Source organism: Chroicocephalus ridibundus, chromosome 1, assembly GCF_963924245.1.
Source record: "Chroicocephalus ridibundus chromosome 1, bChrRid1.1, whole genome shotgun sequence".
Taxonomy (NCBI): Eukaryota; Metazoa; Chordata; class Aves; order Charadriiformes; family Laridae; genus Chroicocephalus; species Chroicocephalus ridibundus.
The window spans coordinates 92,808,449-92,835,932 of NC_086284.1; the positions used below are offsets into that span (position 1 = coordinate 92,808,449).

The following is a 27,484-nucleotide window of genomic DNA, read 5'->3' on the forward strand; positions in this document are numbered from 1 at the left end:
GATACAGCTCTTTATGGCTATTAAGATATTTTCCAAAATGGACAAAATAAAACAAATATATTCCTTTGGATTTGTAAAGGGCCTAGAACAGAAGAAGAAATGGAAAGCTGACACCAAATTCTAGCAAGAACACCACCAACCATTTTAGCACTAAGAGGCAACAGTTGGATGCTGGATCCACATCAGCATCCATGGCTGCTGGATGTGAGTAGCATACACAGCCTGAAATGAATCTCATGCCTACATTAAGAATTGCTAAGGCATCTCTCCCCATAAAGGCAAGTCATTCCACAGAAAAGACAAAAGGAGGATCTTTTAGAATCATAGAACCATAGGGTTGGAAGGGACCTCTGGAGATCATCTAGTCCAACCCCCCTGCCAGAGCAGGGTCACCCAGAGCAGGTTGCACAGGAACGCGTCCAGGTGGGTTTGGAATGTCTCCAGAGACGGAGACTCCACCACCTCTCTGGGCAGCCTGGTCCAGTGCTCTGCCACCCTCAGGGTAAAGAAGTTCCTCCTCATGTTTAGATGGAACTTCCTATGCTCAAGTTTGTGCCCATTACCTCTTGTCCTGTCCCCGGGCACCACTGAAAAGAGCCTGGCCCCATCCTCCTGACACCCACCCTTTAAGTATTTATAAGTGTTGAAAAGATCCTCCCTCAGCTGTCTTTTTTCCAGACTGAAGAGACCCAAATCCCTCAGCTTTTCTTCATAAGAGAGGTGTTCCAGTCCCCTAATCATCTTGGTAGCCCTTTGCTGCACCCTCTCCAGCAGTTCCCTGTCCCTCTTGAACCAGGGAGCCCAGAGCTGGACACAGTACTCCAGATGTGTCCTCACCAAGGCAGAGTAGAGGGGGAGGATGACCTCCCTCGACCTGCTGGCCACACTCTTCTTGATGCACCACACTCTTCTTGATACTTCCTTCACAGTAGTGCCATAAACTGGCTCTGAAGCACCAGAGCCTCAACTTGGTTTCCAGCATTTGTTTCCCATAGATTTCCCTCTCCCCTCCTCCTTGATAGAGATTTCCAGCTTCCTTGTGACTGTTCCATTATTCATAGCCAAATACTAACAGCAGAAAAATTACAAATTTAATGCAACAGTAAACCAACTCAAATGGTGTACAACTGTCCCACCGTATTGCACTACAGACTTAGTTTTCTTCACGTGTAACTCAGACGCTTGTTCTGAAGCTGCTGTAGCACTTCATATTGTTGTGAAAAGTTGCAACTGAAGTGCCACTGCAAGTGCCACTGGCAGCCAGATGGCTTTGGTGACACAGCTGAGTTTCCAAAGTTTACTGGGAATATAATATAAGATGGAACCATGTGAATATACCTATGAAAAGACACCCATGTTTCAGCTACTTGCACTACAATCTTTATCATAGACATTGCATCACCTGTTTCCTACAGAAGGTATGTATAAATAGTTCAAGGCATGTATTACAGATAATAAAGAACTAAAGAGAGAAGGAAAAAATGTATTAAAACTTCTTTCTTATTTGCTGTGTAGTGATTCTGTTTAGGGCACCAAATGAGAAGCACATGTTTCCGAATTGTGGATTTCTTAAATTTTCCTCTCATTTTTTATACATACACGTATCTTAAAGAGAACTAGCTCAATTTAGGAAATAAACTCTAAAGGAATAGTCCATAGGGACTAATTTGTCCCTTGCTATTCCTCCACAACAAACTTTACCGAGTACTCTCCCTAAAGGAATTTGTTGTATTACATATGTGCATTGCTAGGTTAAAAAAAATAGTATATCACATTCACAACTGCAATTTGGAATGTTTTTTTGGTTTTTCAAAACCTGCCATACATACTCTTCAGTGAGCAATGGCACAAATTCAAATATCCAGATACCCCACAGCTTTACTTAGTTTGCTGTTGATTTACAGTAGCATAAAACTAAACAACATACAAATCAGTGCATCCTACTGCGTTGTTAAATAACTAGCATACTTCTGTGAAATTTATTGCACACTTCACTCCTTTTTGTTCTTCCCATTTAGACACCATAGGAGCTGTTCACCATGATCTAAGGAAACTACCAACTATGCTCGTAAATGACAAATATAAATAGCTAGAATTAATTACTATTTATACTCACTTGATATAATACGGCACTTTGTTGGGTGAGATTGCCCTCTCCCAGGGGCCTTGGACAGAAGCTGTTAACAACAAACAAACAAATAAATAAATATCTGCACACATACATTTATACATACAAACTTACCTAGAAGAGAAACATGGAGGTCAAGTTCAAAGCAAACAGGAAAGACAACCTTAATCTCTAGAATTACAATTTTACACTCGGCCACGCTGATACAAGTCTGTTTGCTCAGTTGCCCATGAAGACAGGAAGGATTAACCTGCTGTTCTGAAATTTCTGCCCTAATCTGAGAGAAATTGAACTCATTCAGCTGCAACAAAGATAAATACAAAAAAAAAAAAAACAACCCAACCCTCCTTGACTACTAATCTTACAGAACAGATATGAAGCAGAGCAAGCAACCTATCTTTCTCTTGTGTTCTTTTATAGGGTTCCGCCTGCTAATGCGTTTGACTGGCTTTTCTTCAATTTCTTTCCTTATGTGGTCAGTGCTTTCCACCCTTCCACGAACAGAATTACGTGCCTGTTTACATTTTATGTTGAGTGAAGTTACACTGAGATACCACCTGAATATTTTATTTTCTCGTTGATTTTTTCTAAATGGAGAACAATTTTATTTTTCCACAATACTAATTGTCTTTCATTGACTTCCAATAACAGCAAATAAGGGAGAAAATGACAGTGTGATCATGAGAAATACAGAGGAAATGCCATTACTCACTCTTGGCTATCACTGCATTAAATGTCAACATCAACGTGCAATGTAATTAAAATATTTTGTAACAAAGCATTATATTAAACTCATTGTAGGTAAAAAACTTCTATATAATTTTTATTAGAGATTTTATTAGAGGCAGACATATCTTAGGCCATAATCAGAAAGCTATTTTTTTTTTAATTTAAGGGTTTGTTATCTGTCAAAAACAGTACGACCAAGAATTTTCATTTTTAATATAGTGATTTTTTTATATGCAAAGTGATCTAGTTGTTTGCCTCAGCCAGTGTAACCCTTCTTTTTAGTGACCCCTGCTGTTCACAAAGGAAAATAATTTGTTACCGTAATTAGCTGCTTGATCATTTGGCTCAGAGTATTTTCTTTCCCTCTCTCATTCACAATAGACACTTTAAAAACAGCACTGCCAAGCTGCAGGTATTTTAACAAAGTCAAATCACAATCCATACAAATAAAAATGACCAGTATACATGTTTCATTTAATTTGTACCAGAATTGTTGACCAGCTTCACAGAAGCCAGTCTGCAGAATGAAATATATACTGCCCCTCGTTCACCCACGTACTGGAGTGTGGACAACAAGAGCTGGAGGAAAGAGATAAAACGTGCTTATAAAAATGGCTGTAGAGGGAAGCCTTGCTATTTCGCTAGAGTCGCATGCATGTGAACTGTGAAGAAGGGCTGGAGGGAGGATAGGGACCCCACAGAGGGGAGATAAATCAGCAGCAGTGGAGGAAGCCGGAGCCATTCTAGATGGTTTGAAAAGGAGAAGGAAAAACAACTGGGAACAGGGCACAGGCTGGGTGGGGAGCGGGGCAATGGGTTCCACATACATTTTAGACAATGCTGAGAAGCTAGGGAAGGGAAGGAATATGTTTGGAAGCAATATGGCTGTGATAATCCTGTTTTAGATTGCTGGTGGCCAAGGAGTTATGAGAGGCGTACGACAGCATCTCTGTAGGTCCTGCTGTTGTCTTCAACCCCCAACTAACCATCTGTAGCTAAGCTGAGCGTATTGCTTTCCTATTACTTACACAGTTTTGCATTCTTTAAAAGAGAAAGGTGAAATTAAATTTCATAGGTATGAACCAGGAAAACAGGTAACTCCCAAAGTGCACAAGAAACACAGAATTTGAATTGCAGCATTAGGTCTCATGGAAAAATAGAACACCGCACTGCCATTGAAGTCTGCATCATAGAATCATAGAATTGCTGAGGTTGGAAGGGACCTTTAAGATCATCGAGTCCAACCTTTAACCTACCCTGACAAGAGCCACTTCTAAACCATGTCCCTCAGTGCCCCATCTACCCTTTTTTTAAACACCTCCAGGGATGGTGAATCCACCACCTCCCTGGGCAGCCTGTTCCAATGTTTAATAACCCTTTCAGTGAAAAAATGTTTCCTAATACCCAATCTAAACCTCCCCTGACGTAACTTGAACCCGTTTCCTCTCGTCCTATCACTTGTCACCAGGGAGAAGAGGTCAGCCCCCATCTCTCTACAACCTCCTTTCAGGTAGTTGTAGAGGGTGATAAGGTCTCCCCTCAGCCTCCTCTTCTCCAGGCTAAACAACCCCAGCTCCCTCAGTCGTTCTTCATAAGGTTTGTCCTCCAGACCCCTCACCAGCTTTGTAGCCCTTCTCTGGACACGCTCCAACACATGCAAGAGCACCGAACTGTGAGCATTTTCAAACACAAATACTCAATTATATGCATAATTTATTATGATCAAATACTGGTTCTTGGGACAGGGACTGCTGTTTTGTTCAGTGTTTGTAGACTGCATAGCTGACGAGCCATGAAGGCTGAGGTTGCCATTCATTAAGCTGTTCTTTTTGGTAGCACGAGCTGCAGCTGTGAGATGCATACAGCTTCTCAGGTTCTGGGTCCTGCTGTAGCCTCAAACGATGTAAAGATACAATCTATTACATAATTTATAGGAATGCAAAAAAAAATCAAAAATAGAGTATCGTTTAATGTTTTGATGGTAACTACCTTAAAATAAGGGAACATGTCCTACTTTTAACCCTATTTTTAGGTTCATACAAAACTCTTAACCACAATGCTTAATTATTCTTTCTACTGGTGATAACATAAACTGTAAATGTAATTTTGGTGACTGATCCAATATTCTCCATCGTCTAGAAGAGGGTAGGAAACCAAAGCCCAGAAGTCTGGCATAGATCGCAATTTCATTTTACGCTGCCAATTACTTGGTGATTTCTTTGTATGTTTTTATTCAGTAATACTAACCTGTGTGTTAATATGCGGTTCATCAAATAGTTTAAAAACTCCTACTCAGTGAATGATAAGGTTTCTTACCCATGGGAATTGGTATTATTTGAGGACTAATTTGAATAGGATTATACTAAGTTATAATTTTTGAATATAAAATACCCTTCAGTATTAACTGAAAATTTATTTTCTTATATATTTCTCTCCCAAACAAAAATTAATATTCCCAATGGGAATACCACCAAGCTACAGTTCTTACACTTTAACATTTGTTTTTAATTCAATGTCTAAAGGATAGACTAGATTGCTGCATATTTTTTGGAAGGTGTATTTCTTCTGCTGCTTCTGAATTAATCTGGGTAAGAGCTTTGCAGTCATAATTTATTATCGCAGAATCTTACATACGATAGTGTTCTTGATACATTAGAAGAGGAACAAATACTTTGCTTTCATGAGAACTAAGTGCTTTAGGAATAACAAACAATTCTGTGATGTTCTGCATAATTGGATTTAGTGTTCCTGCAAGAGATTGCTGTGAAGCTGTCTATAATACACTTCTGGTTTCCTGGATGATTCTAGCCTTGCATAAATTTGTGTTGACAAAATACGTGGTACTTTTTACAGCTATGCTAAGAGAATAATAATTTCATTTTTTGGCAGAAGCCCAGAAGCTGAGAACAGCTGTTTCTTATCTCTGGTTACCAGTACAGGTTTATTATCCATTACAAAGCTAGCACAGGTAATGGACATATATATTTAATTCCTGTTTAAGACCATTTTAGTAGTCCATCCAAAACTCTTGCTGGCAAATACTTTTTTATATGACACTCTCTAGTATCCCTGTGTGCTACCGCACTCAAGAAGCAGACATTCTCCTGCTTGCTAAGTGTAATTCAAAAGTGTTTTATTGTTCTAGCTTGCACAGTGCAAGAACCAATTGCCATACACCCAGCTACCTGCAATGCTGTTGACTGAAATTAAATACTACAACAAAATATGGGGAATTTCAAGAGTGAATTTAAATTCCCCTATACTCTATTTGCATTGATATGCATTTTAATGGTTACATAATTTGGGAGTTTTATTTCTTTCTTTTGGTGTGCTAGCATCTGAGACTTGCTTTGCCTATTCAATGTAAGTGAACGTGGTTCTTCATGGTAAGCCTACATCCTTATTTGTTTGCAGAATATATAATGAAACGGCAGCATGCTGGCTCTCTGAACTTCAGCAGTATTTTAATCTATGCGGGAATCCAAATGAAATATTAAATAGGATGATAGTATAATTTTATCTGTGTTGATATTACAAAAAATAATCCGATAAATATTTCACTTTAGCACTACAAACATAATGAAAAATATCTGTATGTTTACTAACGGTAAACTATTTCTCCTCCAGCTATTCAAAGAGTAAATTTAGTATGTCCACATTTAAAAGTTACTTTCAGTGGTCCTTATTTACATAGTCAGCACACACTTCTAGTGACTATATAATGGCATGAGTGTACATTTTCAGTTCTAAAAAGAAAGAAAATCTTTTTACTCTTATCTGTCACTAGGGGTTAAAGTATTTGGAAACAGTACCCATCACCACACACTGGTACATATTTCTTCCCAATTATTTTTTTCTTAGAAATTTATTATATTATTTTTCTTAGAAATTTATCATAATCATGATGCATTTAAGCATTTGGTAAGACCAAAGGACAATCAGAACAATGCATTTCAGCATCATGATTGTTAAAACCAAGCTCATTTTTATGTTCCCAGTCAAGACCTGCACTACCTGCTTGGTGGCCACAGTAGCTGTAACTCAGCAAGGTGCTTAATTATGTACACATTTTAATAATGCTAATAACTCCCCAATTGAGCCTAGGGACTCTACCTGCATGACTTACATTGTCATAAACATAGAGCTAGGAATTTATTTATTCTTTTTATTTATTATTTGTTTATTTATAATTATTGTTTTGATACCATTTATTTTCACTGCAGCAAGGTATGGAGTGGATGACTTCAGATAAAAGCAGGCAGGAAGGATGAAATAAAGAGACGACCTTTGCATCTAGGAAGACTCCGATTCCCCCAGAATCACACATTCACATCACCTTAACCTTTCAAAGAAGATGCATTGAGTACTATTCCAGCTATTTTCAAATAAGATCATTATAAAGGAGAAACTATTGCTCTCCACAGACTATAAAGAGCTTATGCGTCTTTTCCCAAAAGAATATGCTAAAGCAATGTTTCCCCTCCATAATCAATTTATGGCTGACGCTGGCGGGATGCCATCTCCAATACGTACACCTGTGTGACAGTGGCACAATAGAAGTGTTTGCATACTCTATGAGATCTTTGAGATCCTTTGCAACAAACATCAGTATGCATCTGTAAAATATGATTTCTGAACCCTCTCCCCCTCCCCCAGATTTACAGAGACTTGATTTCTAAATTATGTGCATTTATTATTGTACTAGGTAAGACCAAAGAACAATCAGACAGTGTGTGTAGCACTGAGGTCTAACGTTGCACCGTGCAGTTGAGAAACCAATGTCAGGATACATCAACTACACAATTTAGAAGTTACAAGGCAGAAGCATCAATCAAAACCTGTATTTCATAAGGACTACACAGCGTGGGGTCTATTCTGCTCCAAGCGCTAGCTCTCGGTGCTGCACATGCGGATGGACTCCCGGGCATTTCAGAGAGAGCGAACTCCTTCTCAGCTGGGATACTGCTGTTCTTACACCCAAGCAAGCGCTCACTACTTCCCTGCAACGCCCGCAGTACTGTCTGTTGCTGTAACACACATGCAGACGTTTACTGAATATACCATTTTCAGAACACTTCTAACCAACTTGAGGAAGGGAGGAGAAAAGAAGGCTCCGGGGAGACCTTATAGTGGCCTACCAGTATCTTAAGGGGGCCTACAAGAAAGCTGGTGAGGGACTTTTTAGGATGTCGGGTAATGGTAGGACCAGAGGCAATGGATTAAAACTAGAGATGGGATGATTCAGACTGGATGTTAGGAAGAAGTTCTTCACCACGAGGGTGGTGAGACACTGGAATGGGTTGCCCAGAGAGGTGGTGGAAGCCCCATCCCTGGAGGTGTTCAAGGCCAGGCTGGATGGGGCTTTGAGCAGCCTGGTCTAGTGGGAGATGTCCCTGCCCATGGCAGGGGGGTTGGAATTAGATGGTCTTTAAGGTCCCTTCCAACCCTAACAATTCTATGATTCTATGCTTGTTAGTCATGAGAAGTTCAGCACTTGATGAGGGCCAATTATAACGATGGTTATTTTACAAGAGTTATGAAAGACACCTTTCCATCCTGCATTTCCTGCTGGAATCTTTATGGCCAACTTAAGGTTTCTCACCTGCAGCCTCGGGTCAACATAATATGATATGACCTAAATAATGCACACCTTTAATCACGAACAGTGTTTCCAGAAGTTTCCAAATGCCACTTGTAATGCAAAATACAAAATCCATCTAATGCTCGTTTTCTTAAATGTCACACTACTGTAAAATGGAAAAAATACAAGCATCTATTTGTTTAAGAAATAAATACCGCACGAAACACAGCAAAGTGATATAGTCTGTATTGATGTATGCGAAGTAACAGGTACTTCATACTGGTAACATTTGTTGCATTCTTATGCTCTTAAAAATAAAATCTCTAAAACCAGCTCATCAAATGAGGGCATAAAATGACCTAATCAAATTAGTGGTGGTTTTTATGGAAATGGAATTAGATTAATAGAAAAGTTAATATTTGATAAATATTCCGTATCTCACATAACAGGAAAGTTATAATACACGTATATAAAATATCTCTATTGTACCACAGTCCTGGAGTTCGAGGACAAAGAAATGCCCTGAACTGAACACAATGTACATCTCATGACAACATGGGCACATGGTTAAATGCATCAGAGTTAAACTTGGTGGTGTAAAAAATGATGTAGTTTTTGTTTAGGCTTTGCAGATACTATATTACTTCAAAAAGACTAAAATACGGAGAGGGAAGATTCTGTCTTAGCAACATAGTAATTCATAGAAAATGTAGTAGCGGACAAACGTATAAGAGGCAATAACCCATGTTTTGAGTCTTATACTCATTAAGAGTAGAAAAATATCATTTGATTACTTGCAAATTATTTAGCATTGCAGAATATAGGACTGCCTACCAACCAAGGATAAAATATAGAAATTAATTAGGCTGCTATAAAAAAAAAAGACAGTAATTTTCCTGATTACTCACCCCCAAAAATCTGCTTTAAAATAAATACTATACAGTATTTTTTTAATTGATGACAAATGAAAACAAACAAAACAAGAGAGAGAGATAGAAATAATTATTTTTAACTACAATTCTAAAGTGTAGGGTTCTTTTTTTTTTCTGGAAGCTTTTTTTTTTTTTTTTACAAGCACAAGATGTTAATTACAAGGGAAAATTGGCTGCTTCCAGGTGAAGAGAGAGGGAGAACATCATCATTTCAAAAGTGACTTCATTTTGTTCAGAAATTCATAGTCCAATGTATTATAGTGGAGAGGCTCACTTAGCACAAAAGTGGAGGGACAAGGAAAACATAGGTATAAAGCTGGAATTCCATATATTCCATTTCATTGTGAATCAAATATATTAAGTTTTATGGAGAGATTCTCCATGGTTTTTCTGAGAAGAAAATATAATGGAAAAATTAAAGCCAATGAGAAGGACTAGTGATTATATGACCTGATGACATACTTCCACTGTAAAATTAATTCTACTAATTTTATTTCAAAAGTAAGAATAAAGACACTCTCTCAAAATATGCCAATGTTATATTTCTCTTAAAAACCTTTTGCAGTCAGGCAAAGGCTATCACTGCCAAAAGTTGTAGCTATGTAGCTATGGTCACAATATTCTGAACAAGGAAGAAATGGACTAAAGACACTTTCCCTTAACTTTAAACCTGATCTACCCATCACACAAGTCTTGAGGATGAATTTGTGCCCAGTGCTGCTACAAAATCACCATGATCATAATAATGGCAAGACCTATGAAGTGGACTTTTTTTTTTGTTGATACTTTAATAGTTTTCTTTTTTCCTTCTTCAGAAGCACATGCAGTCACCTTGCATTTATACAAAAGTAGGGAAAAAAAAAAAGTTTTCTAGCAATCAGGCTCCTCTAGCTAATGTGACCATATTTACGTGCAATAATAAAATCCCTTTGCTCCCAGAGAGTTCTCAGAGTTAGGCTGATTCTTTTGTGACCGTTTATCCTCTATCTTTATAGTACTCCCTGGTAGTATTTTCTATTGAAAGCATTCAATGTGATATCTAAAAATATTAAATCATATATCCAGAAGACATGGATGAATGGACATGTTCTTCAATGTGTGCATGTCAAAAGTGATATCTGGAAGACAATATAATATAATGTATGCAGTGAGAAATAAGAGAGAAAGATATAGATGTTAGCACTGGAAAATAATCCATCAGGTGGATGATTAAAGTGTCTTAGGAGGCCTAGAGCCCTGTCATTTTTGGATTCAGATGTCTTAATTAGCAGGACTTGCCCTTTTAAAGACATTTGCCTGTGCAAGAAAGAGCTTCACTAATCTTTGCTTTGCATAATAATCTAAGCAGTCACCCTGAACGTGGGAGACATGAGCACTTGACTTCTCTCCCAGCTTGAAGGAATTCAGACCCACATCTCCAGTTTCTCAGTAGTGCGGCCTAAATAACCAAAGGAAAACACAAAGGCCCAGAAACAAACCACATCTGAACCCTAACGCTCTGAGCTTATCCAGAAGTGACCTAGGTTACATAGCCCACGCCTGTGATCGTAATTTTTTTTGTTTTCGAGAAACAATTGTCTGACATGAAATGCAGCAGATGCACTCTGATCGCTAGCTTGAAAAACAAACTGTTGACTCCAGCATTCACCACTTTTCTGTTTCTGAATGAAAGCTGCCACAGTTGCCTCATTTCATGTTGAAGTCAATGCTGTTTCTGCTTGGAAGTCCAAAACTTAAAGGCATAGTCAGGTATTTTCAATTAAAATATAGTTCCTAGCACATATTTAGGTATGCAGATTTAAGAGTCTAGTATTGATGTATCCAGGTAGCAGAAGCTTGTAGCCTGGGAAATACAAACCACAAAATGTTAGCTAGATGTAAATCAGCCTTTTAGACTCGCAAACCTAAGTCTTCTTTCTCTTCCTCGTATTTCCAAGTTCTTTGCCTTGACAGAAACCTGTGTTCTCTGAGCTTGGGAACCACAAGCAGCACCCGGGATCTCCCAGTCACACTCGTAAGTAATTGCCAGTTATATCTGAGCACTATTTCATGCAGTCGCTTCATTGACATGCTATACATACTAACAGATGGCTCATACTGGAGCTGGACAGTAAATTACAAGGTTTACTTATGCTTTTAAAAGATGTAATACCTTCTATTTTTCAGTGATCACAAGTAACGCAAGCAAATGAGCTATTACATTACAAACAGGATTGATGGGAGGCTGGCTAGCACAGCCAATGATATTAAAAGTAGTCTCACATCAATCCTACCTCTCATTTTGCATCTCAAAAAAAGGTAGCAACTGTTGTGACAAATATAGGCGAGTCCTCCAACAAGAGACAATGAATCTCATTCTTTGTAAGAGGCAGCACGACAGAAAAAAATAAAAGGGAAATCAAAAAAGTAAAATTATTCCAGAGGAGTCACTGAAAACTCTGGAGCTGGGATTATGTTTGGAATTTGCAGGTATTCTTTTTGACACTTCAGTTACTGCACATAGTTTCCAAATTAAGCACCATCAACCATGAAAGGATCACAGATATTTTAAATTACTTTGCTAAATATTTACCAGTTTGTCTTTAACAGAAAGGAGATTTTTTTTTTGCTTTTTTTTTTTTCCACAGCCTGATTTAGATAATTCTAATTAAACAGCAAAACCTTCAAACCCAACAAACTCACTCTGTGGATTCATGATGTGATGTCTTGCACACGCATCACATTTACCAGCTAGAACTTAAATAGCTATTGCTGTGAATGCTGGGAGTCTCTCTGTCCTTGGCAAGGAATAAAGTGAGGAGGAGCTGGGACTCTGCGGAGACTGGCAGAGTGAAATGAGCTTGGGGAAGCATGAAGGACTGATCAGAAGATTGAGGGCTGAGGTGAGAGAGCCCAGAAAAAAAAATAAAATGTAGGAGGCCTAGAGAGGGGCAAGTTCTTGTGCTAGCAGAGAGGTAATGGCCAGTTTTGGTGGCAGCCCTTCATACTTGAGGGCAGCCCAAAGCCCTAGTATAGAGACACAAGTGTCCTAGCTCCTTTGTCGTTACTTTAACTGACAACCGGGAGACCTCTGAATTATCCAGTACATATAAACACTGTCATTGGTCATTTAGAAGAAGAAAGAGTGGAAAGAAAAGGTCAAACTGCATGAAAGGACAACGGAGTAAAGGTGTCCCTAAATTTAAAAAATGCTACAAAGGAGGAGACTTTTTTTTCCCTTTTCTTTTTCAGTCCTCTTCTCTCTAGCTCACACCTTCCTTCCCATGTCTCTCAGAAATAGCTGTAAGAATAGCTCTTAGAACAGGCTGCAAGTGCTTAGAAACAGGGACTATCACTTGATTCCTTGCCTGCACACAGCATGATGAATGAGGTCCCTGCATCACTCCCCCATTATTTTTGGGCTAGGTTTTCAACAGTCCTAAGCAGCTCCAGTTCCAACCAAGCAGAAACAGACAATTGAGGCTGTAATTTCTACATATAAAATGGTAACGAATACATAAAAACATTACCGTAGATTAGAAGCTCATATCTATTTCTTCCAGGTAGGAGAGAAATGCAATTCAGTCACTGATTTAACACGAACTTCACTACAGTACCACTCTTTTTGCAGAGCTATTTAAACGTAGATCAACAGTAAAAGGACAATTTTTCATAGAAGTATGTAAACACAGTTGGAAGCTGAAGTTCATCACTTGCACCTTAAGGTTAGAAAGCATGTGTGCTAGAGGGAAAGCTGATGTTGAGTTTGAGAGGATGAACTGATTATTACTGGCATATAAATTAGGTATGAAATAGCCAATAAATGGCTTATTTTCCCTACTTATTACAGTTTGCATTGATCTTATGTGTATCTCAGTTCCTTAGATAACAATGCTTTGTGAGTCGAGCTTATAAAATAAAACCAGAGAGTAGAACTATCATGCTTCATCTTTTCACTGTTGTTGCCACAGCTAGACTGATCCAACTGGGACTCTGCCATGAACTGAAAGATTGTTTACAAGCCATTAAGTTCACCGTCATTTGACCTGCCCAATTCTGTTTGGCAACCATTATGTTTCACTTGTTCATCCCCAAAAGTACAGATACAGAAACAAGACTCATGCTAGATAGCAAAGATTCTGGCACTCTCTCCTGCAGCACTACCTCTCCAATAGATCTGCTTCCATCGTTGTAGGGATGCAGCACAGGTAGTACATGAAAAGCATGTAAAAGCATGATATTAGGTGTAGTAATAACACTTGATACGGGGGAACTTGATACTTATGAAAGAAGAGACTGATAGACAGACACACTGATGGTTTTCAGTGACTGAACATTTTCAAATACCTAACTTTTGCATGCACATGTAAAAATGTGTATTTGCACATATATTTGCACACACATCTAAGAGAGAGAACGAACAACTTCACATATCTGTTTTTTCTCAGTGATTTGACTATTTCCAAAGTCAACACGTTTTCACCTGGCTCCTTTTCCTAAAGCAATCCTCAAGCGGTGAGAAGTGTCCAGAATGATTTCCACTCTTTGCTGACTCTGGTTAGTACACAGAAGAATAATATATTGTCTCAGCGTCTCACTAATGGTGGGTGGGCTAAGAAAGGTGACTATCGTAACACTGAGAAACTTTTAGATTGATCTAGTTTATCACTTTTATCTAGTTTATCACTTATCACTAAGGCAGAATAGGTATAGACAGAACTGTTACACAAGTTGTCTGGCTGCACTCAGCACTGGCACAGAACAATGATGTGCTGATCATTGTGATAACATAGTTCAGGTCACTCTCGTCTCTTCCAGATAGCCATATAGGCTGGCTTAATTAACCCTTAAATTTATTCTTTCATCAGGAACACACTGTGTGTCATAACAAAAACACGCATCTGCTTACTTATTGCATTCTTGTCATATACCCATAACTCTCACATGTTCAGTCTTGACAAGCCTGATCTGCAGTTATATATATTGAGCTGACAGATTATTCCCAGTGAATAAGAGTCAATTAAAAGAAATTTTGAAAAAGTAATAGAAATTCCAAAAATAGGGCTTATTTCTTCCCAGGATCATAATTTGATAAAATAAGATGGAGGGCTGAATCACTGTGAGCCTGCATTGTGCTTATATGGCACAACATCAACTCTGGGTTTGAATCTACAGTTCACCCCACTGACAATTTTCAGGTTTCCATTGAGATTTTTAGTGGAAAAATGGTTAACCAATTAAAATTACAACACAGTATTATCTGAAGAAAAGTTTGTCCTCTACCCTACTGTCAATGTAGCTGTGCAATAATAGTAACATCTATTTCTGATGTCTGGATAGCTTGTCCCTCTGCATGTAGAAGACCATTATCCTGTGACTACGTTCTGTTCTGCTGATATAATCTCTTAAATAAAGTTTTACTGTTTACTTTCCCTAATTGAAGTACAATAGAAAAGACACGGTCTTTAAGAAGCTTCACTTTAGTCACTGCCTCGTAGCTTTGAAGGTGTTTCAAGTTGTCTTTCAGTGTACTTCAAAACACCCTTGATAAAAGAGCATGTGTGGAGGTGGAGTGGGAATATTACTGCAATTATATTTTATGCAGAGTTGTAAAAAGTTTACTTAACTGCCATCCTTCTGCCAACTTTCCCACTATGGTTTTGATCCTCTCACTTCTCTGCTAAGCAATCAAATCCTGCAAAATATTTTTCTTGCAGGTCTTATTTTGCCCCTTTTCAGAGCTGAATATTTCTTTGAACAGATAAACTAAACTATTTTTTTTTTAATCCTTTGTCTTTTACAATCATCAGAAACTCCTACAATTTTGAACAAAATTTTAATTTGCTAGTCCTAAAAGAGAACCTTCAAACAATGAAGGCCATCCTTGCACTGACAGATGTATGAACAAACAGACTCGATACTGGCAGATATTTTCCTTTTACCCTGGACTATATCAATTTATTTAACAGTCTTCGTCTCCCAGTAATAAAAAACTGAAAACCATTATAATACAATCTAAAATAGAAACTCATAGCAACAATAATTGGCACATGGCTACAAAAATATCAATTAACTGTGTGTGCAGCTGAGCAAGAAAAGTGGGAAATTACTCACTGGTAAGAAAATGCTGGGAAGTGGGGCCAAAATCCCTGTGAGCTTCGTGCAGTTGCCTGACGCGTTCCTCAATGGCCACCTGTTAAGAGAGGAGAAAAAAAAAATGACCCTCTTCTAAGCAAGTAACAAGTAGCAACTACAGTCAGATACCTTTTTCATTGGAGAACATTCTGTTTAAAATTAAGCAGGCTCCTGCAACAATTGTTAACCCTCAGGGCTTAACTGAGATTCAGTGTGTCTTACCCAGAAGAAAGGAGGTCAAAAAAGGTTTGGGTTTGTTTCTTTGTTGTTTCCCGCCCCCCCCCCCCCCAACTTTAACCGATGCTAGAACAAGTTGAAAATTAAAAGGCTGATAAATAAAGGTATAGCAAATTCACTTGACTTTATGTACCTGAATTGAATACGACTGTTGCTTGCCAATATTGAAGTCAGAACCTTCTTCTATATCAATACTTTTACAGAACTACCTCGAAAGTACTTTTTGAGAATGTACTATTATGAATCAGCATGTGAAATATAATCTCTTATAACGTGGACATGATCACTGTATTTTAGCCGAGTGCTGAAATGAGGGTAACCAAAGAGCAGCTGGTGTAAACGCTTCTCTTTTTTTTTTTTAATCAGTTAAATCCTACACCACCACACACACACACACACCCCCAACCCTTTCCTTGGAAGAGTCCTTTGAAGAACATGTTGTTACTAATGTTTTGTTGGGTTGGTGTATTGCATGAAAACACAGATGCTAGTTGGTAAGGTAAGATTGCTTTTATCTTTACCCTTGAAAATCCCAGCAAAGTATCAAGCAAGCAGCCAAGAGGGGGTCGTTGCTATAAGATGCCATAGCTTACGAATGACATCTACCAGGAGCTTTGTAGCCTATATGCTAAAAGGGTACCATCATTAAGTTAGACCTAAGAATAGGATTAGGTAAAGCAAGGCAGAATGTTTGAAAATAGTGATAGAATGTTTTAGAAATGCACTATGTAAGATAACTGATAGGAAGCACATTCACTTAACTTAAATATTGCCTGTAAGACAGTGTCGTACCGAGACTGGCAAAGCAGAAGGTAAAAGTGATTGATCTGTTCCTATTGTCCTAATTGTGAGATACGTAACAAGGAAACAAATAGGTTGCATGAATAAAAAGCAATCCACATTTTTATACTTTTAGGGATTATTTTTTTTTGGTTGGTGATAGGAAGGAGCAATTGTATAATAACTGGGCATGATTCAGTTAGAAGGGAAAAATGATAGAATTGACTAGCTCTTTGTTATGGCTGTGTTTGTTTGCCAATAACCCCTAGCACCCAAAATCTGGTTTCACCAAACACAACAGAAATTTAACATCAGGACGTGAATTTTTTTTGCTTACAGTTTCAGAACTGACACTATGACCAAAAAGCCCCCCTTCCTTTCTTTCCTCAAGCCATTTTTCAGATGCTTTTCCTGCAGCTTCCTCCATTTCTATGCCTTCTTTTCTCTTCCGGCTTCCTACACCCAGACACAATCAACACAACTTTTTGGTAGTCCCTGTTGACCAGCACCTCCCCACATAGCTCAGCTACCAACGTATCACCATGAGGCCTCTGTTCTTACTTCTACTGTTCTCTTGAATCCAAAAGTGCTCACAGAGCAACACTTGTATTGGTAGGTTTAAGGCAGGCACATTCTGGCTCAGTCCTATGACCAGTGCTTTTTCTGTTTGATCTTGCTGATTGCTTAGCTAGACAAAACTAAGCCTAGGAAGAGGCTGAACTCTGGATAACTTCTGAAACTGTGAGCAGAAGGCATCTGGATAAAGGACAATTTAAGCCTAGAGTGAATTGCATGGACAGATGTTCTGTTAAGCAATGCTTCATTCAAGATTGGCTTTCGTCTTGAGTTCACACCTAATTCACAGCATAGATATAAGCTAGAGAAGTCTTTAAGTGCATAGAGAACAATAATAGGACTGCTTCTGGTCATCAATATCATTAGCTTAAGTTATTGAAGCATAAACTATGCTTCAATACTATTCTACTTCAATACTATTTTTAATGGCTTTTCAATGAAGACTAGGATGATAACTTTAAACATACATAAAACAGACACATGCAAATAAAAAAAAACCTGGAAAAGTGTTAATGGAATTATATCTGCTCTTTGTAATCCTCTTAAAATAAACCTCATAACATACCTATTTTATTATTAGGACATGATTGGTTAGAAAAGAAACATAAGGCTCCTCTTTTATATTAGCATTTACTCTTCGATTAGTCAACTAGGATGGAAAAAGTATTTTCTGGCGTGCAGATTCTCTAAAGAGAAGGAGAGCTCTACAAAGTGGGGAGCAGTGCTTCATGTAGGAGAATGACAACAGCCAGCTTGTGGTCAGAATAGAGTATGGGAACTGTTTGGTATGCGCGACCACTATCAGCTCACAGCCCATACGACTTCAAGTGTGCTAAAACTGAGAATTTCAATCACTTCAAAACATCCATGTGAGCTTTGAGCTGCACAAAATTATTAAACTGAGATTTTTAGCCTTATATGCCCATCCAGCAAAATAAAATACCTTACACACTGCAGAGTTAACTTTCAAACCGAACAGCCTTGGATGTGAGCCAGGAAATACCTCAGTCTAGAGGTAGATTTTGTCAATTGAGAGACGAATAAAACATTGGTAAATCTTGAGTATTCTCCAGGAAGTATCACCTGAGAACATATGAAGTTATTCCATTTGGCTGCCAGGAAATATCACTTATTGATGTATTGGCATACTACCTTATAGGTGCCAAAAGACGAACGCACTGTTGATGGTAGAGCAAGGAAGATTATTGCAGTCAGTCTCTGTGAATTTTACCAAGACTAAGATGTAAATGATAAAATAATAGAATTTGAACCCACAATAACTGGGGTTATTTTGAACAATTAAAAAACCCCCACCTGAACAATGATTACTTAAGGTTTCAGAAGAATGTTTGTCTGATACAATAAAATCAAAGTTGCATTTGGCTTTGTGGTTTATACCCTGGAGAAGGAGAACCATATCCACCCAAGCCTTCATAACTGAATTGCAAATGTTGAAAAAAAAAAAATCTCACTGGCATGTAAATTTTTTTTTAAATTCATTTTCAAAACCAAGCCATATGTAATTCTCAAATTTTAAATTTTGTCTTGTTTTCTTCCAAGTCAAGTGAAATAGGTTCTTCTAATACAAGCACAAACAGTATCCTATGCATTTTTGTATGCTACGCCCCTGAACCAAGTGCAGTTTCCCTTAGAAAAAAAAAATGATGTTGTGAAGAACTGAAGCTGTGTGTGAAGAAAACAGGAAAATTTTAAAGCCGATTCAAGCACTCATTTTCCTTACTTTAAATGGAAGAAAACATTTATACTGTCAATGAAGTTTTGCAAATACCACCCCCCCACCATATCTCAATAGCCAAAGGAAAAATTATGTCTTCTGACTTTGGTAGTCTCTCCCTTCTAGTATGAGGTTAGTCAGACTAATGTGCAAAAAGTAATAATTTTCAAGGCACTGTTACCAGTACATAACATGCAAGATGGGACTGTGGATTTGATTTGGGTATCTTTCAGGTAAAACTCTCTACAGTATTTCTCTGTAAGTAATGCTACTAAAAAAATCAATAGGTGGATTTCTAAAAAGTCAGATATTACTTTATCTGAATCAAGATACAAGAATTTGGTTTTAACAAACCAAAGTCTTTTTACATCTGATTTTGACTTAAAAAAAAAAAAAAAAAAAATCAGGATTTTCTGTAATTGGGATACTTCAACTGTTGCTTTTCTTCACTGAGGATGCATGCTTGAAGAGACATGCATTTCCATTATTTATTTAATCCACTGTTTTACATAATATTTATCTTCTTTCAATCATGACAAATGAAAGAGCCACAGTAGTGCAGTAAATATTATACTTGAAGCTGAAGATGGTAATATTAAAAATCCTATACTGATTTTAAGCGATACTGACTTGGAACGCAAACAGCTTCTGCTAAACAAATAGGCGAATAAAAAAAAAGTAAAGTTATTTAAATTCCTCTCCTTTAAAGACTTTGCAAACATTTGATGAACGAAGTTCTATTTCACATCATTTGAATGCAGCTATGTGAACTGAATACATAATCGGGTTCAGATAAACAAATTATGACAATAACAAAAGCAAAGCTATGTCATGCAGTTGTTAGGAATAGTTTTTAGATACTTAATATTGGGGATCAACCTTGAAAACACTTGTTATAACAGCTCCACTGAAATTATAAAAGGATTTCATGGATTGAACTTGGGTCTACCATTAAATTTTTTTTTTTTTTTTTAAATTTTGCTGGGTTTTAACTGAGAACATTTTTATTATATCTAAAGCCTTCTTTTGTGCTTATGTCCACGCTGCAAAACAGGCCTGGATCAAGATTTACTGATGTTTGATTCTTAGTATTTTCCATGTTCTCAAAAAGTACCTAACACCACCTATTAAGGTGTGCTGGCGTTGCTGAGATAGTCAGAAAGATGTGATGGAAGAAGCTGGCACACCTCAACACATTGGTTAAAGCCTGCAAAGAAAAAGTGACTTCAGCAGAGAGCTATAAAAGCACACAAATTCCATACTGGGACAACATAATACTCAGCCTAGGTCTAGCACTGTGGCTTAACCCTGCCCCAGTCTTCCCCATAGCTTTGATGTTCAACTGAACAAGTTCAGTAGAGGAAACTACCCCTGGGACGCTTCCCTCCTGGACAGACTCTCTCTGATCACTAGGATAAAAGGTGCTCTGCAAAATGAGTGGCTCCAGTGCTGCATGAGCGAAGGTGGCTGGCTGGATGCCCATTTGCACTCAGCACGCTTAGAGAATTCACATTCAACAAACTTTGGAGGGAACTTAATCAAAAAAAGTCTTACTTATGAATCTTAAATGGTCACAGACAAATGGCCAATGAAGCTGGTGATGACATGTAGAGAGAAGACACCAGGCAAATGGGGAATGTTACAGGTGAATACATGAACGCCTCCACCCTTGCTCGTACCGCGGCAATTCAGAAATAGAATGTTGTGGGTTCCAAACTGTAATCCAAGAATCACATCTGAATTACAAATCAATTCTCTTCTTTATCACAGTCCTCTGTTTGGACACACCCTTTTATAACGATGAAGAACAAAGCATACAAAAATACTAAAATGTTAGGTATCTATTAAACACTATTCATGTATCTCCCTTCTTGATATATTCAAATAACATCTCTTGCAGTGCTTCTTAAAGAGATCTAGCAGGCAGCTGCGTTTGGCTGTCCTGGCCCATGTGAATGGTAAACGTGCAAATGCACGCTCTTGAGCAAAAAAGCAGAAACACCTACAGTTCTTCCTAAATGACACTGTAACAAAACCCACCTCTGCTGTACTATAACACATTTCAGTTCGACTGCTGCCGTGCTAGCAAAATAGCTAAAAACATGCATTATACACTCATCTCTCCCTGCTTGAAAGCATTACTATCTTGCAAAGACTATTTCCTGTAAAAAGATTTAATAATTTTTTTCTGGTTCTAATTTTTAAACTGTAATCACATATGTTTGTAATATATACATTCTTCTCAGAATATTTGATAAGCAAGGAAATAAAGAAGGTTATTACAGAAAAAAAGGTTAAATTAGCATCCATTAGTCTCTTGTAGGGTGATCAAGTTGCCATAATTGAAAATAACTGTCAATTTTCTCCTAAAAGGCTAGGAAGAGATGTGAGTGCTTTAGAACAAACAACGTGCAGAACAATGAATCTAAACCTATTCTGTTGATAGAGTGGTTATTTGTTTTCATTCACTTAAAAACAAAACAAAACAACAACAGCCCACCCCAAAACAACTCTACATGTGACACCAGTGACAACATTATCTGAAAAGACAATGTAATTGAAAACACGAAACTAGCAAATGAGAAGTCTATACAATCGTACATCACATATCTTCGCGTGTTATATCTCTTGGGGCTCTTTCTAGGTGTATCTCTTTAGAAATATCCTGATTTGCCAAGCAAAGTAAGGCAATAAGCTGCTTTTTTTTTTTTCCTTTCTATCCTTGCTCTGCACACTTCATTACACATCTGCAATTTCTAAGTTGACTTTTATTCTTTCTAGGAAAAAAGACCTTTTTGTCTTTGATGCTCATGGAAACAAACAGCAGGTTCTACTACCCCTGTTTCTAAGCCAAACCATGCTGTCATTGAAAGGACTTAATAGCGTCATGTGCTATTTTAATAGGGGATTATTAGTGCTATAATGGAAAAAATATTTCAATTCTCCCTCTTCCTGATTCACCGTTACTAGATCTACTGACACTCTAGCCAAGTGCTAGAATCCCAACAGAAGGCATAGAGAAAAATGTTTTGTTTTTCCCTAAAAGAAAACAGAACTTTTTCTCACCAGATTTCCCTGCATCTTCTCACTTCTAAATAAAATATAACAGATATAGGCAAATATTAGAATGTCTTTCAATTCATCAAGAACACAACTTCAAGTAAGGGAGGGGGAACGGGTTTCATTAAGTTCTATTTTGTCAAATTACTTCACTTTTTATTTTAAGATCACTAATAGAAGAGTGGGGAGGTCAGTTAGATACCATATGTCCCACTCAATGCAGTTAGACATTTACTTTTGAGGTTAACTTCTTCAAATTATTATTCACTTGAAACACAGCAACAGCCTAAACTCTTCTGAGGTCAAAAAAATATCCTTTTTGTAAGGGCATCTAAGGGCACAAACAGCATAATATAGAGACACTAATTACATAATTATGCTGCCCCAAATGCAAGCAAATTATAGGAAGGTATGCAAGTAGCAATTTTTACTACTTATTAACATGAGAGTAGAAATGAGATCACTAGTTAAAAAAAGGCAAAATATGAAGAGTTAAGACAATTGTTGAATGGCTGAACGTGACTGGGATTCTAAAGAAAAATGCCGAGGAAAGAAGGAAAAGAATAGAAGATTCTCATCTAAACAGCTATATTTACTGCAGCAGCAAAACGATACACAATCTCCTTTTTCAAAGTTTGCTTCACTAAAAGCTGTTCTCATGCAAAGGGCAGTTTTCTGTATTAATAAGCATGCATGCATACATACAATACTTATTAAAATAACACTCCTTTAATTCTCCCACCACATTCATAGCATTTCCATAGCCTCCTGACCTTGACTCCAATTGCGTCCCATTTGACTGCATATCAAAGGAAATTGGCTTCTACAAGACCCTCTTTAATGTTACCCAGCAATTCTCCTCCCAAGAGCTGAAAAGCTTCTTTCTTTTCTCTCACTGACTCAGAGCTGCCAAAGCAGTACAAGGCTGTTCTTTACAAATCAATAAACAGGAAGATGTGATCTACCGTACTTCCAATAGCTACTGAATTCAGCCACTCGCTATTCCTTATATATTAGGGGATAAGGATGGATTTAAATAAGCACACTTTGTGCTCTTAATGAGGAACATCTGGGGAAAAGGCAATTGACAGTCATTGTTCTCAGCTGCTGAACACCAGGTTTAAGTCTTGATATTTACTGAGCCGAAAGCACAGGAAAGGACAATTAGTTTCCTGGTGAAAAGTTCTGTAATCTGAAATATTTTTAAAGTGTTAAAATTAATGTGACGCGTGCTTATTTTCCACGTGAAAGAAAAAAAAATAGATAAATGTAGTGTTACTCACAGGCATTTACAGCTGTTACAAAGATTAAATTCAAATTCCAAGATTTCTGGGTCATGTATACTTCAGCAGATTGAAATCTGAGTGACTTCATGCAATTCTCCTTTCAGTAAAAAAAAAAAAGAAATCCTAAAATCTAGTAGGATATATGTATTGTACCCTGACTGCTTTTTTTACTCTTCAGATGAAACAAGAGAATAAAATGTAATAAAAATTCAGGAAACATCTTAAAGCCCTGGGCATAGAGCCTTAGAAAACAGTAAATAAAAGAACAATCTCCTTGACTTAATATGTCTACTGTGAATAACCAGTCATTGCTTCTTAGGCTTTTGTTTTATAATCCTAAAGCAGTGAACTGCAGGCTTTGTGTATCTCTATGCCTAAGGAAAGAACGTTAGGTCTTACGGTTTAAATAACAAAAACATTCAAATTTAGAGGGAATAAAACACTTGTAAACCCTCTGAAATCTTAGGAACAAACATCTTTAGGAAAACATTCTCTTAGAAAACATTACTTGTTTTGTTCTGTCAGAGAGGCCTAGCATTTGACATCTCCATTGCTGCTGTACAAGCCATCACACACGCTGGTGGGGGTTCTACAAGGGAATTGGCTTTCACATCACTGTATGTTCCTCATTTCTATTCATGCATTTTTGTTAGGTATAAAATATTTTATGAAACGGATATAAGCTGAGCATAGACTCGCCTTTTAAAAGTACAAGAAACTGCTGTGCACTCCTCCATTCTTGAGCATTTTATTAACAAAGGTTTCACATTCTTTACTTCCCAGCCACATTAATTCTCTTTTAATATTGCTTTTTTATGTAATTTAATCAATCTGAACTATTTTTCTGACAAAATCCTTGAAGAATTTTATGGTATACCAAGAAAGTAATTTTTCAAATTATGATCAATAACAACTATTTTTTCACAAAACAGCACTGCACCAATTAAAAAGTTTTCAATTCAACAATTTACATTAGCTTCAAATATATAAATACCCATTGACATCCCTCACTACATTCCACTCTAAGCGGGCTGTGGCTTGCCTAACCACATCTCTGTATGCTCAGACAGTGCCTATATATTCCTTCCAAGGTACCTGTCCATGCTTCCACTTTCTGTATATTCTGTATATTCCTTTTTTATGTTTGAATTTTGCCTGGATCTCCCTGTTCATCCACACAGGCCTCTTGGATTTCTCGCTTGACTTCCTGCTTTTCAGGATGGACCAGTTTTGAGCTTGCAGAAGGTGATCCTTGAGTACCAACCAATTTTCTTGGACCTCTCTTCCTTCCAGGGCCTTATTCCACAGGATTCTTCCAAGCAGATGCCTGAAGAGGCCAAAGTCTGCTCTCCTGAAGTCCAGGCTTGTGGACTCATGGTCACTGCAGCCAAGACTGCCTTTGACCTTCACCTCCCCAATAAGCCCTTCCATGTTTGTGAGTATGAGGTCCAGCAGAGCATCTGTCTTCATTGGCTCCTCTATCAGTTGTGTCAGGAAGCTTTCATCAACGCCATCCAGGAACATATTGCATTGCTTATGACATGCTGTGTTGTCCCTCCAGTAGATAATCAGGCTGGTCCCCCATGGAGGCCTGTGAACATGAAGCTACTTCTAGCTGTCTGTAAAAGGCCTCAACCAATTGTTCTTCCTAGTCAGGTGGCCTAGAGCAGACACCCACTACAATGTCTCCCATACTGGTTTGCTCTTTAATCCTCACCCATAAATTCCCAATCATCTCCTTTTTCAGCCCTGTCATTCCTCGTTTAAAGCTCTTCTCTATGTATCTTCTGTACAGCCCCACAAAAGATACTCCTTAGAGCTCTGACTATGCAGACCTATAGATTCAGTGATTTCTGTTCTGCCTTCAGCATAAAGCTGAAACTATATATACTCTTAGTTCTGTACTGTAAGCTGGGGAAAAGAGAAACTAAAATGTATATGCTACCCTGAACCTCTGTAAGGTTATTGATCTTAAAATGAATGTAACTTTGATGCAGTTTGACATTTTCAAAGTCAGTGGGAACTGGATGCCTGCAACTAGGGACAGAATGTGTTCTGTAGTAAGTAAAACCATCTGGTATGGAGCTCAGCACGGCATATATTCTTTCTGAGATCAAATCTTACTTTTGAGATCAAGGCACCTGCACACTATATGCTTTGAAATGTTTCCACATAAAATTCTTCTTTTTTTTTTGTTTTATAACAGCCTATCTATCCTTCAGGATTACTCATCATCCATAAGACATCTGGGTGGTATACTGTGATCATCTCTAGGTACGGTAACCAAGAGACAAGTGGATTAATTGGAGTGAGCCTGGAGAAATTAACAAGAATGATGGTGACCTACAGGGAAGGGTTGAATGAGCAATTGCAGTTAAAACTAAGGAACAGAAGTCTTAGGAAATCAGGAAACAGGGACAAATCTGAAATGATGGTTAGTTCTACTATGAATATATAAATTTCTGACGTGTCTGTGGTATTAGATCTGATTTAATTGTGTTAAAAACACAGGATATTTGGAGGGTTCTGGATTATAAACTATAATGAGCATTATTTATAAGAAAAAAATTCTGCCACTTGCTTTCCATGTTATTTATGTTAAATATCATAAGCAGGCTATATATGAAGGTATATGCTCTTCAATCATTCTGTTGGGAAATAGAGGAAATTAGGAGAAATCTATTTTTCAAATCTTGGGAGGAACAGAAGGTGAATTCCTCCAAGTACAACCCACAGTTTTCCACTTCGTATGCAACATGCTCTTGTACCAAACGTAGAGGAAATCCTAGTTCCCCAAGCCAGAAATTCAGATTATTGGAGGGGGAGGGAGGATGGAATGCAGTCTAATACAAATTATTCCTAAAACTGAATATACGGGCTATTTGACACATAAAGTTCATAAAGTTTCCAGAATTGTCATTAGTTACACTCTAAGTATCTCCCATATTTTCTGCAAATCTAGAATGATGATGGTCTCCTCCACTGAAGGCAATGGAAACACAGGTGATTTGGTAGAAGCTCAGTTCCACCCTTTTCCTCCCTCTTTCCCTCTTAATCCCCAGACAGTCTCATCAATTCTTCATACAGATAATTCATCAACCATTTTAAATCAAGAAGGTTTCAGCAACTTTAAAAAAGAGAAGAAGTTTTAAGACACACTATTTCAACATATCAAATGTAAAATAACTCAATTCTGTGTCTTCTGTGACTGATTGCACAAACTTGATATTTTTTTCTCTCCCATTTCCACCTCAAGTGAGTTTCAAGGGGTGCATTCTTATTTCTTCAGTCAAATTTGTACTAAGTAGCATCCTACTCCACAGGAAGTCTTACAGATTTCACTGACACCATTCATGGAAAAAGTTACTGTTTTGCATGAGTGAAAGCATCTAGATTTGGAAAGGAAACAATAGGGAAGATCAGCTCCAGTGAGAAATCTTCAGGAAAGATGTGCTGGGGATTAAATTTTCTCTGTCAAACGCTTATAGAAAAGCAACTTGCAGCAGGCTAGTACAAGGCATTGATCTGCAAAACCTGTCTTAAGGCCATTAACATCTCCCATCACTTAAGAAAAAAAGTGGTACATTTAGATTTTGAGTACCTCATATTAGAACACATTTACACTCTTGTGATAGTTCTTAAAATAGCATAAATGCATCTCAGAGGTAGAGAAAAGCTTGGCAGGGCTACACTGACATTGTCCCCACCTTTCCCCTGCATTTTTCCTACAGACCTTCTGTTGTCTGATTGTTTTGTTATAGAATCATAGAATGGTTTGGGTTAGAAGGGACCTTAAAGATCATCTAGCTCCAACCCCCTGCCCTGGGCAGGGACACTTCCCACTAGACCAGGCTGCTCAAAGCCCCATCCAGCCTGGCCTTGAACACTTTCAGGGATGGGGCATCTACAACCTCCCTGGGCAACCTGTTCCAGTGCCTCACCACCCTCACAGTAAACACTTTCTTCCTAGTATCTCTTCTAAACCTACCCTCTTTCAGTTTAAAATCGTTGCCCCTCATCCTATTGCTCCACTCCCTGATAAAGAGTCCCTCCCCATCTCTCCTGTAGGCCCCCTTTAGGTACTGGAAGGCCACTAGAAGGTCTCTCTGGAGCCTTCTCTTCTCCAGGCTGAACAACCCCAACTCTCTCAGCCTGTCCTTATAGTACAGGGGCTCCAGCCCTCTGAGCATCTTTGTGGCCCTCCACTTGTCCTTCTTGTGCTGAAGACTCCAGAGCTGCACGCAGTAATCCTCAGTTTAAATATATGTTTAAACATTTTGCAATAGGAAAAGGCTGAAACATTAATTATGACACTGTTGTTGCTGA

At 38.0% G+C, this 27,484-nt stretch overlaps 1 protein-coding gene across 4 annotated transcripts in view; it reads right to left on the minus strand.

Moving 5' to 3' along the window:
• DMD (dystrophin) overlaps positions 1-27,484 on the minus strand; it is a 1,176,878-nt gene that overhangs the window by 117,567 nt on the left and 1,031,827 nt on the right. For all 4 annotated transcript variants that reach the window (XM_063343608.1, XM_063343591.1, XM_063343600.1 and 1 more), the window contains 2 exons: positions 15,464-15,542; positions 2,117-2,177 (listed from right to left, as the gene is read on the minus strand). In XM_063343608.1, the coding sequence (XP_063199678.1) occupies positions 2,117-2,177; positions 15,464-15,542 (140 nt within the window). The remainder of the gene's footprint in view (positions 1-2,116; positions 2,178-15,463; positions 15,543-27,484) is intronic.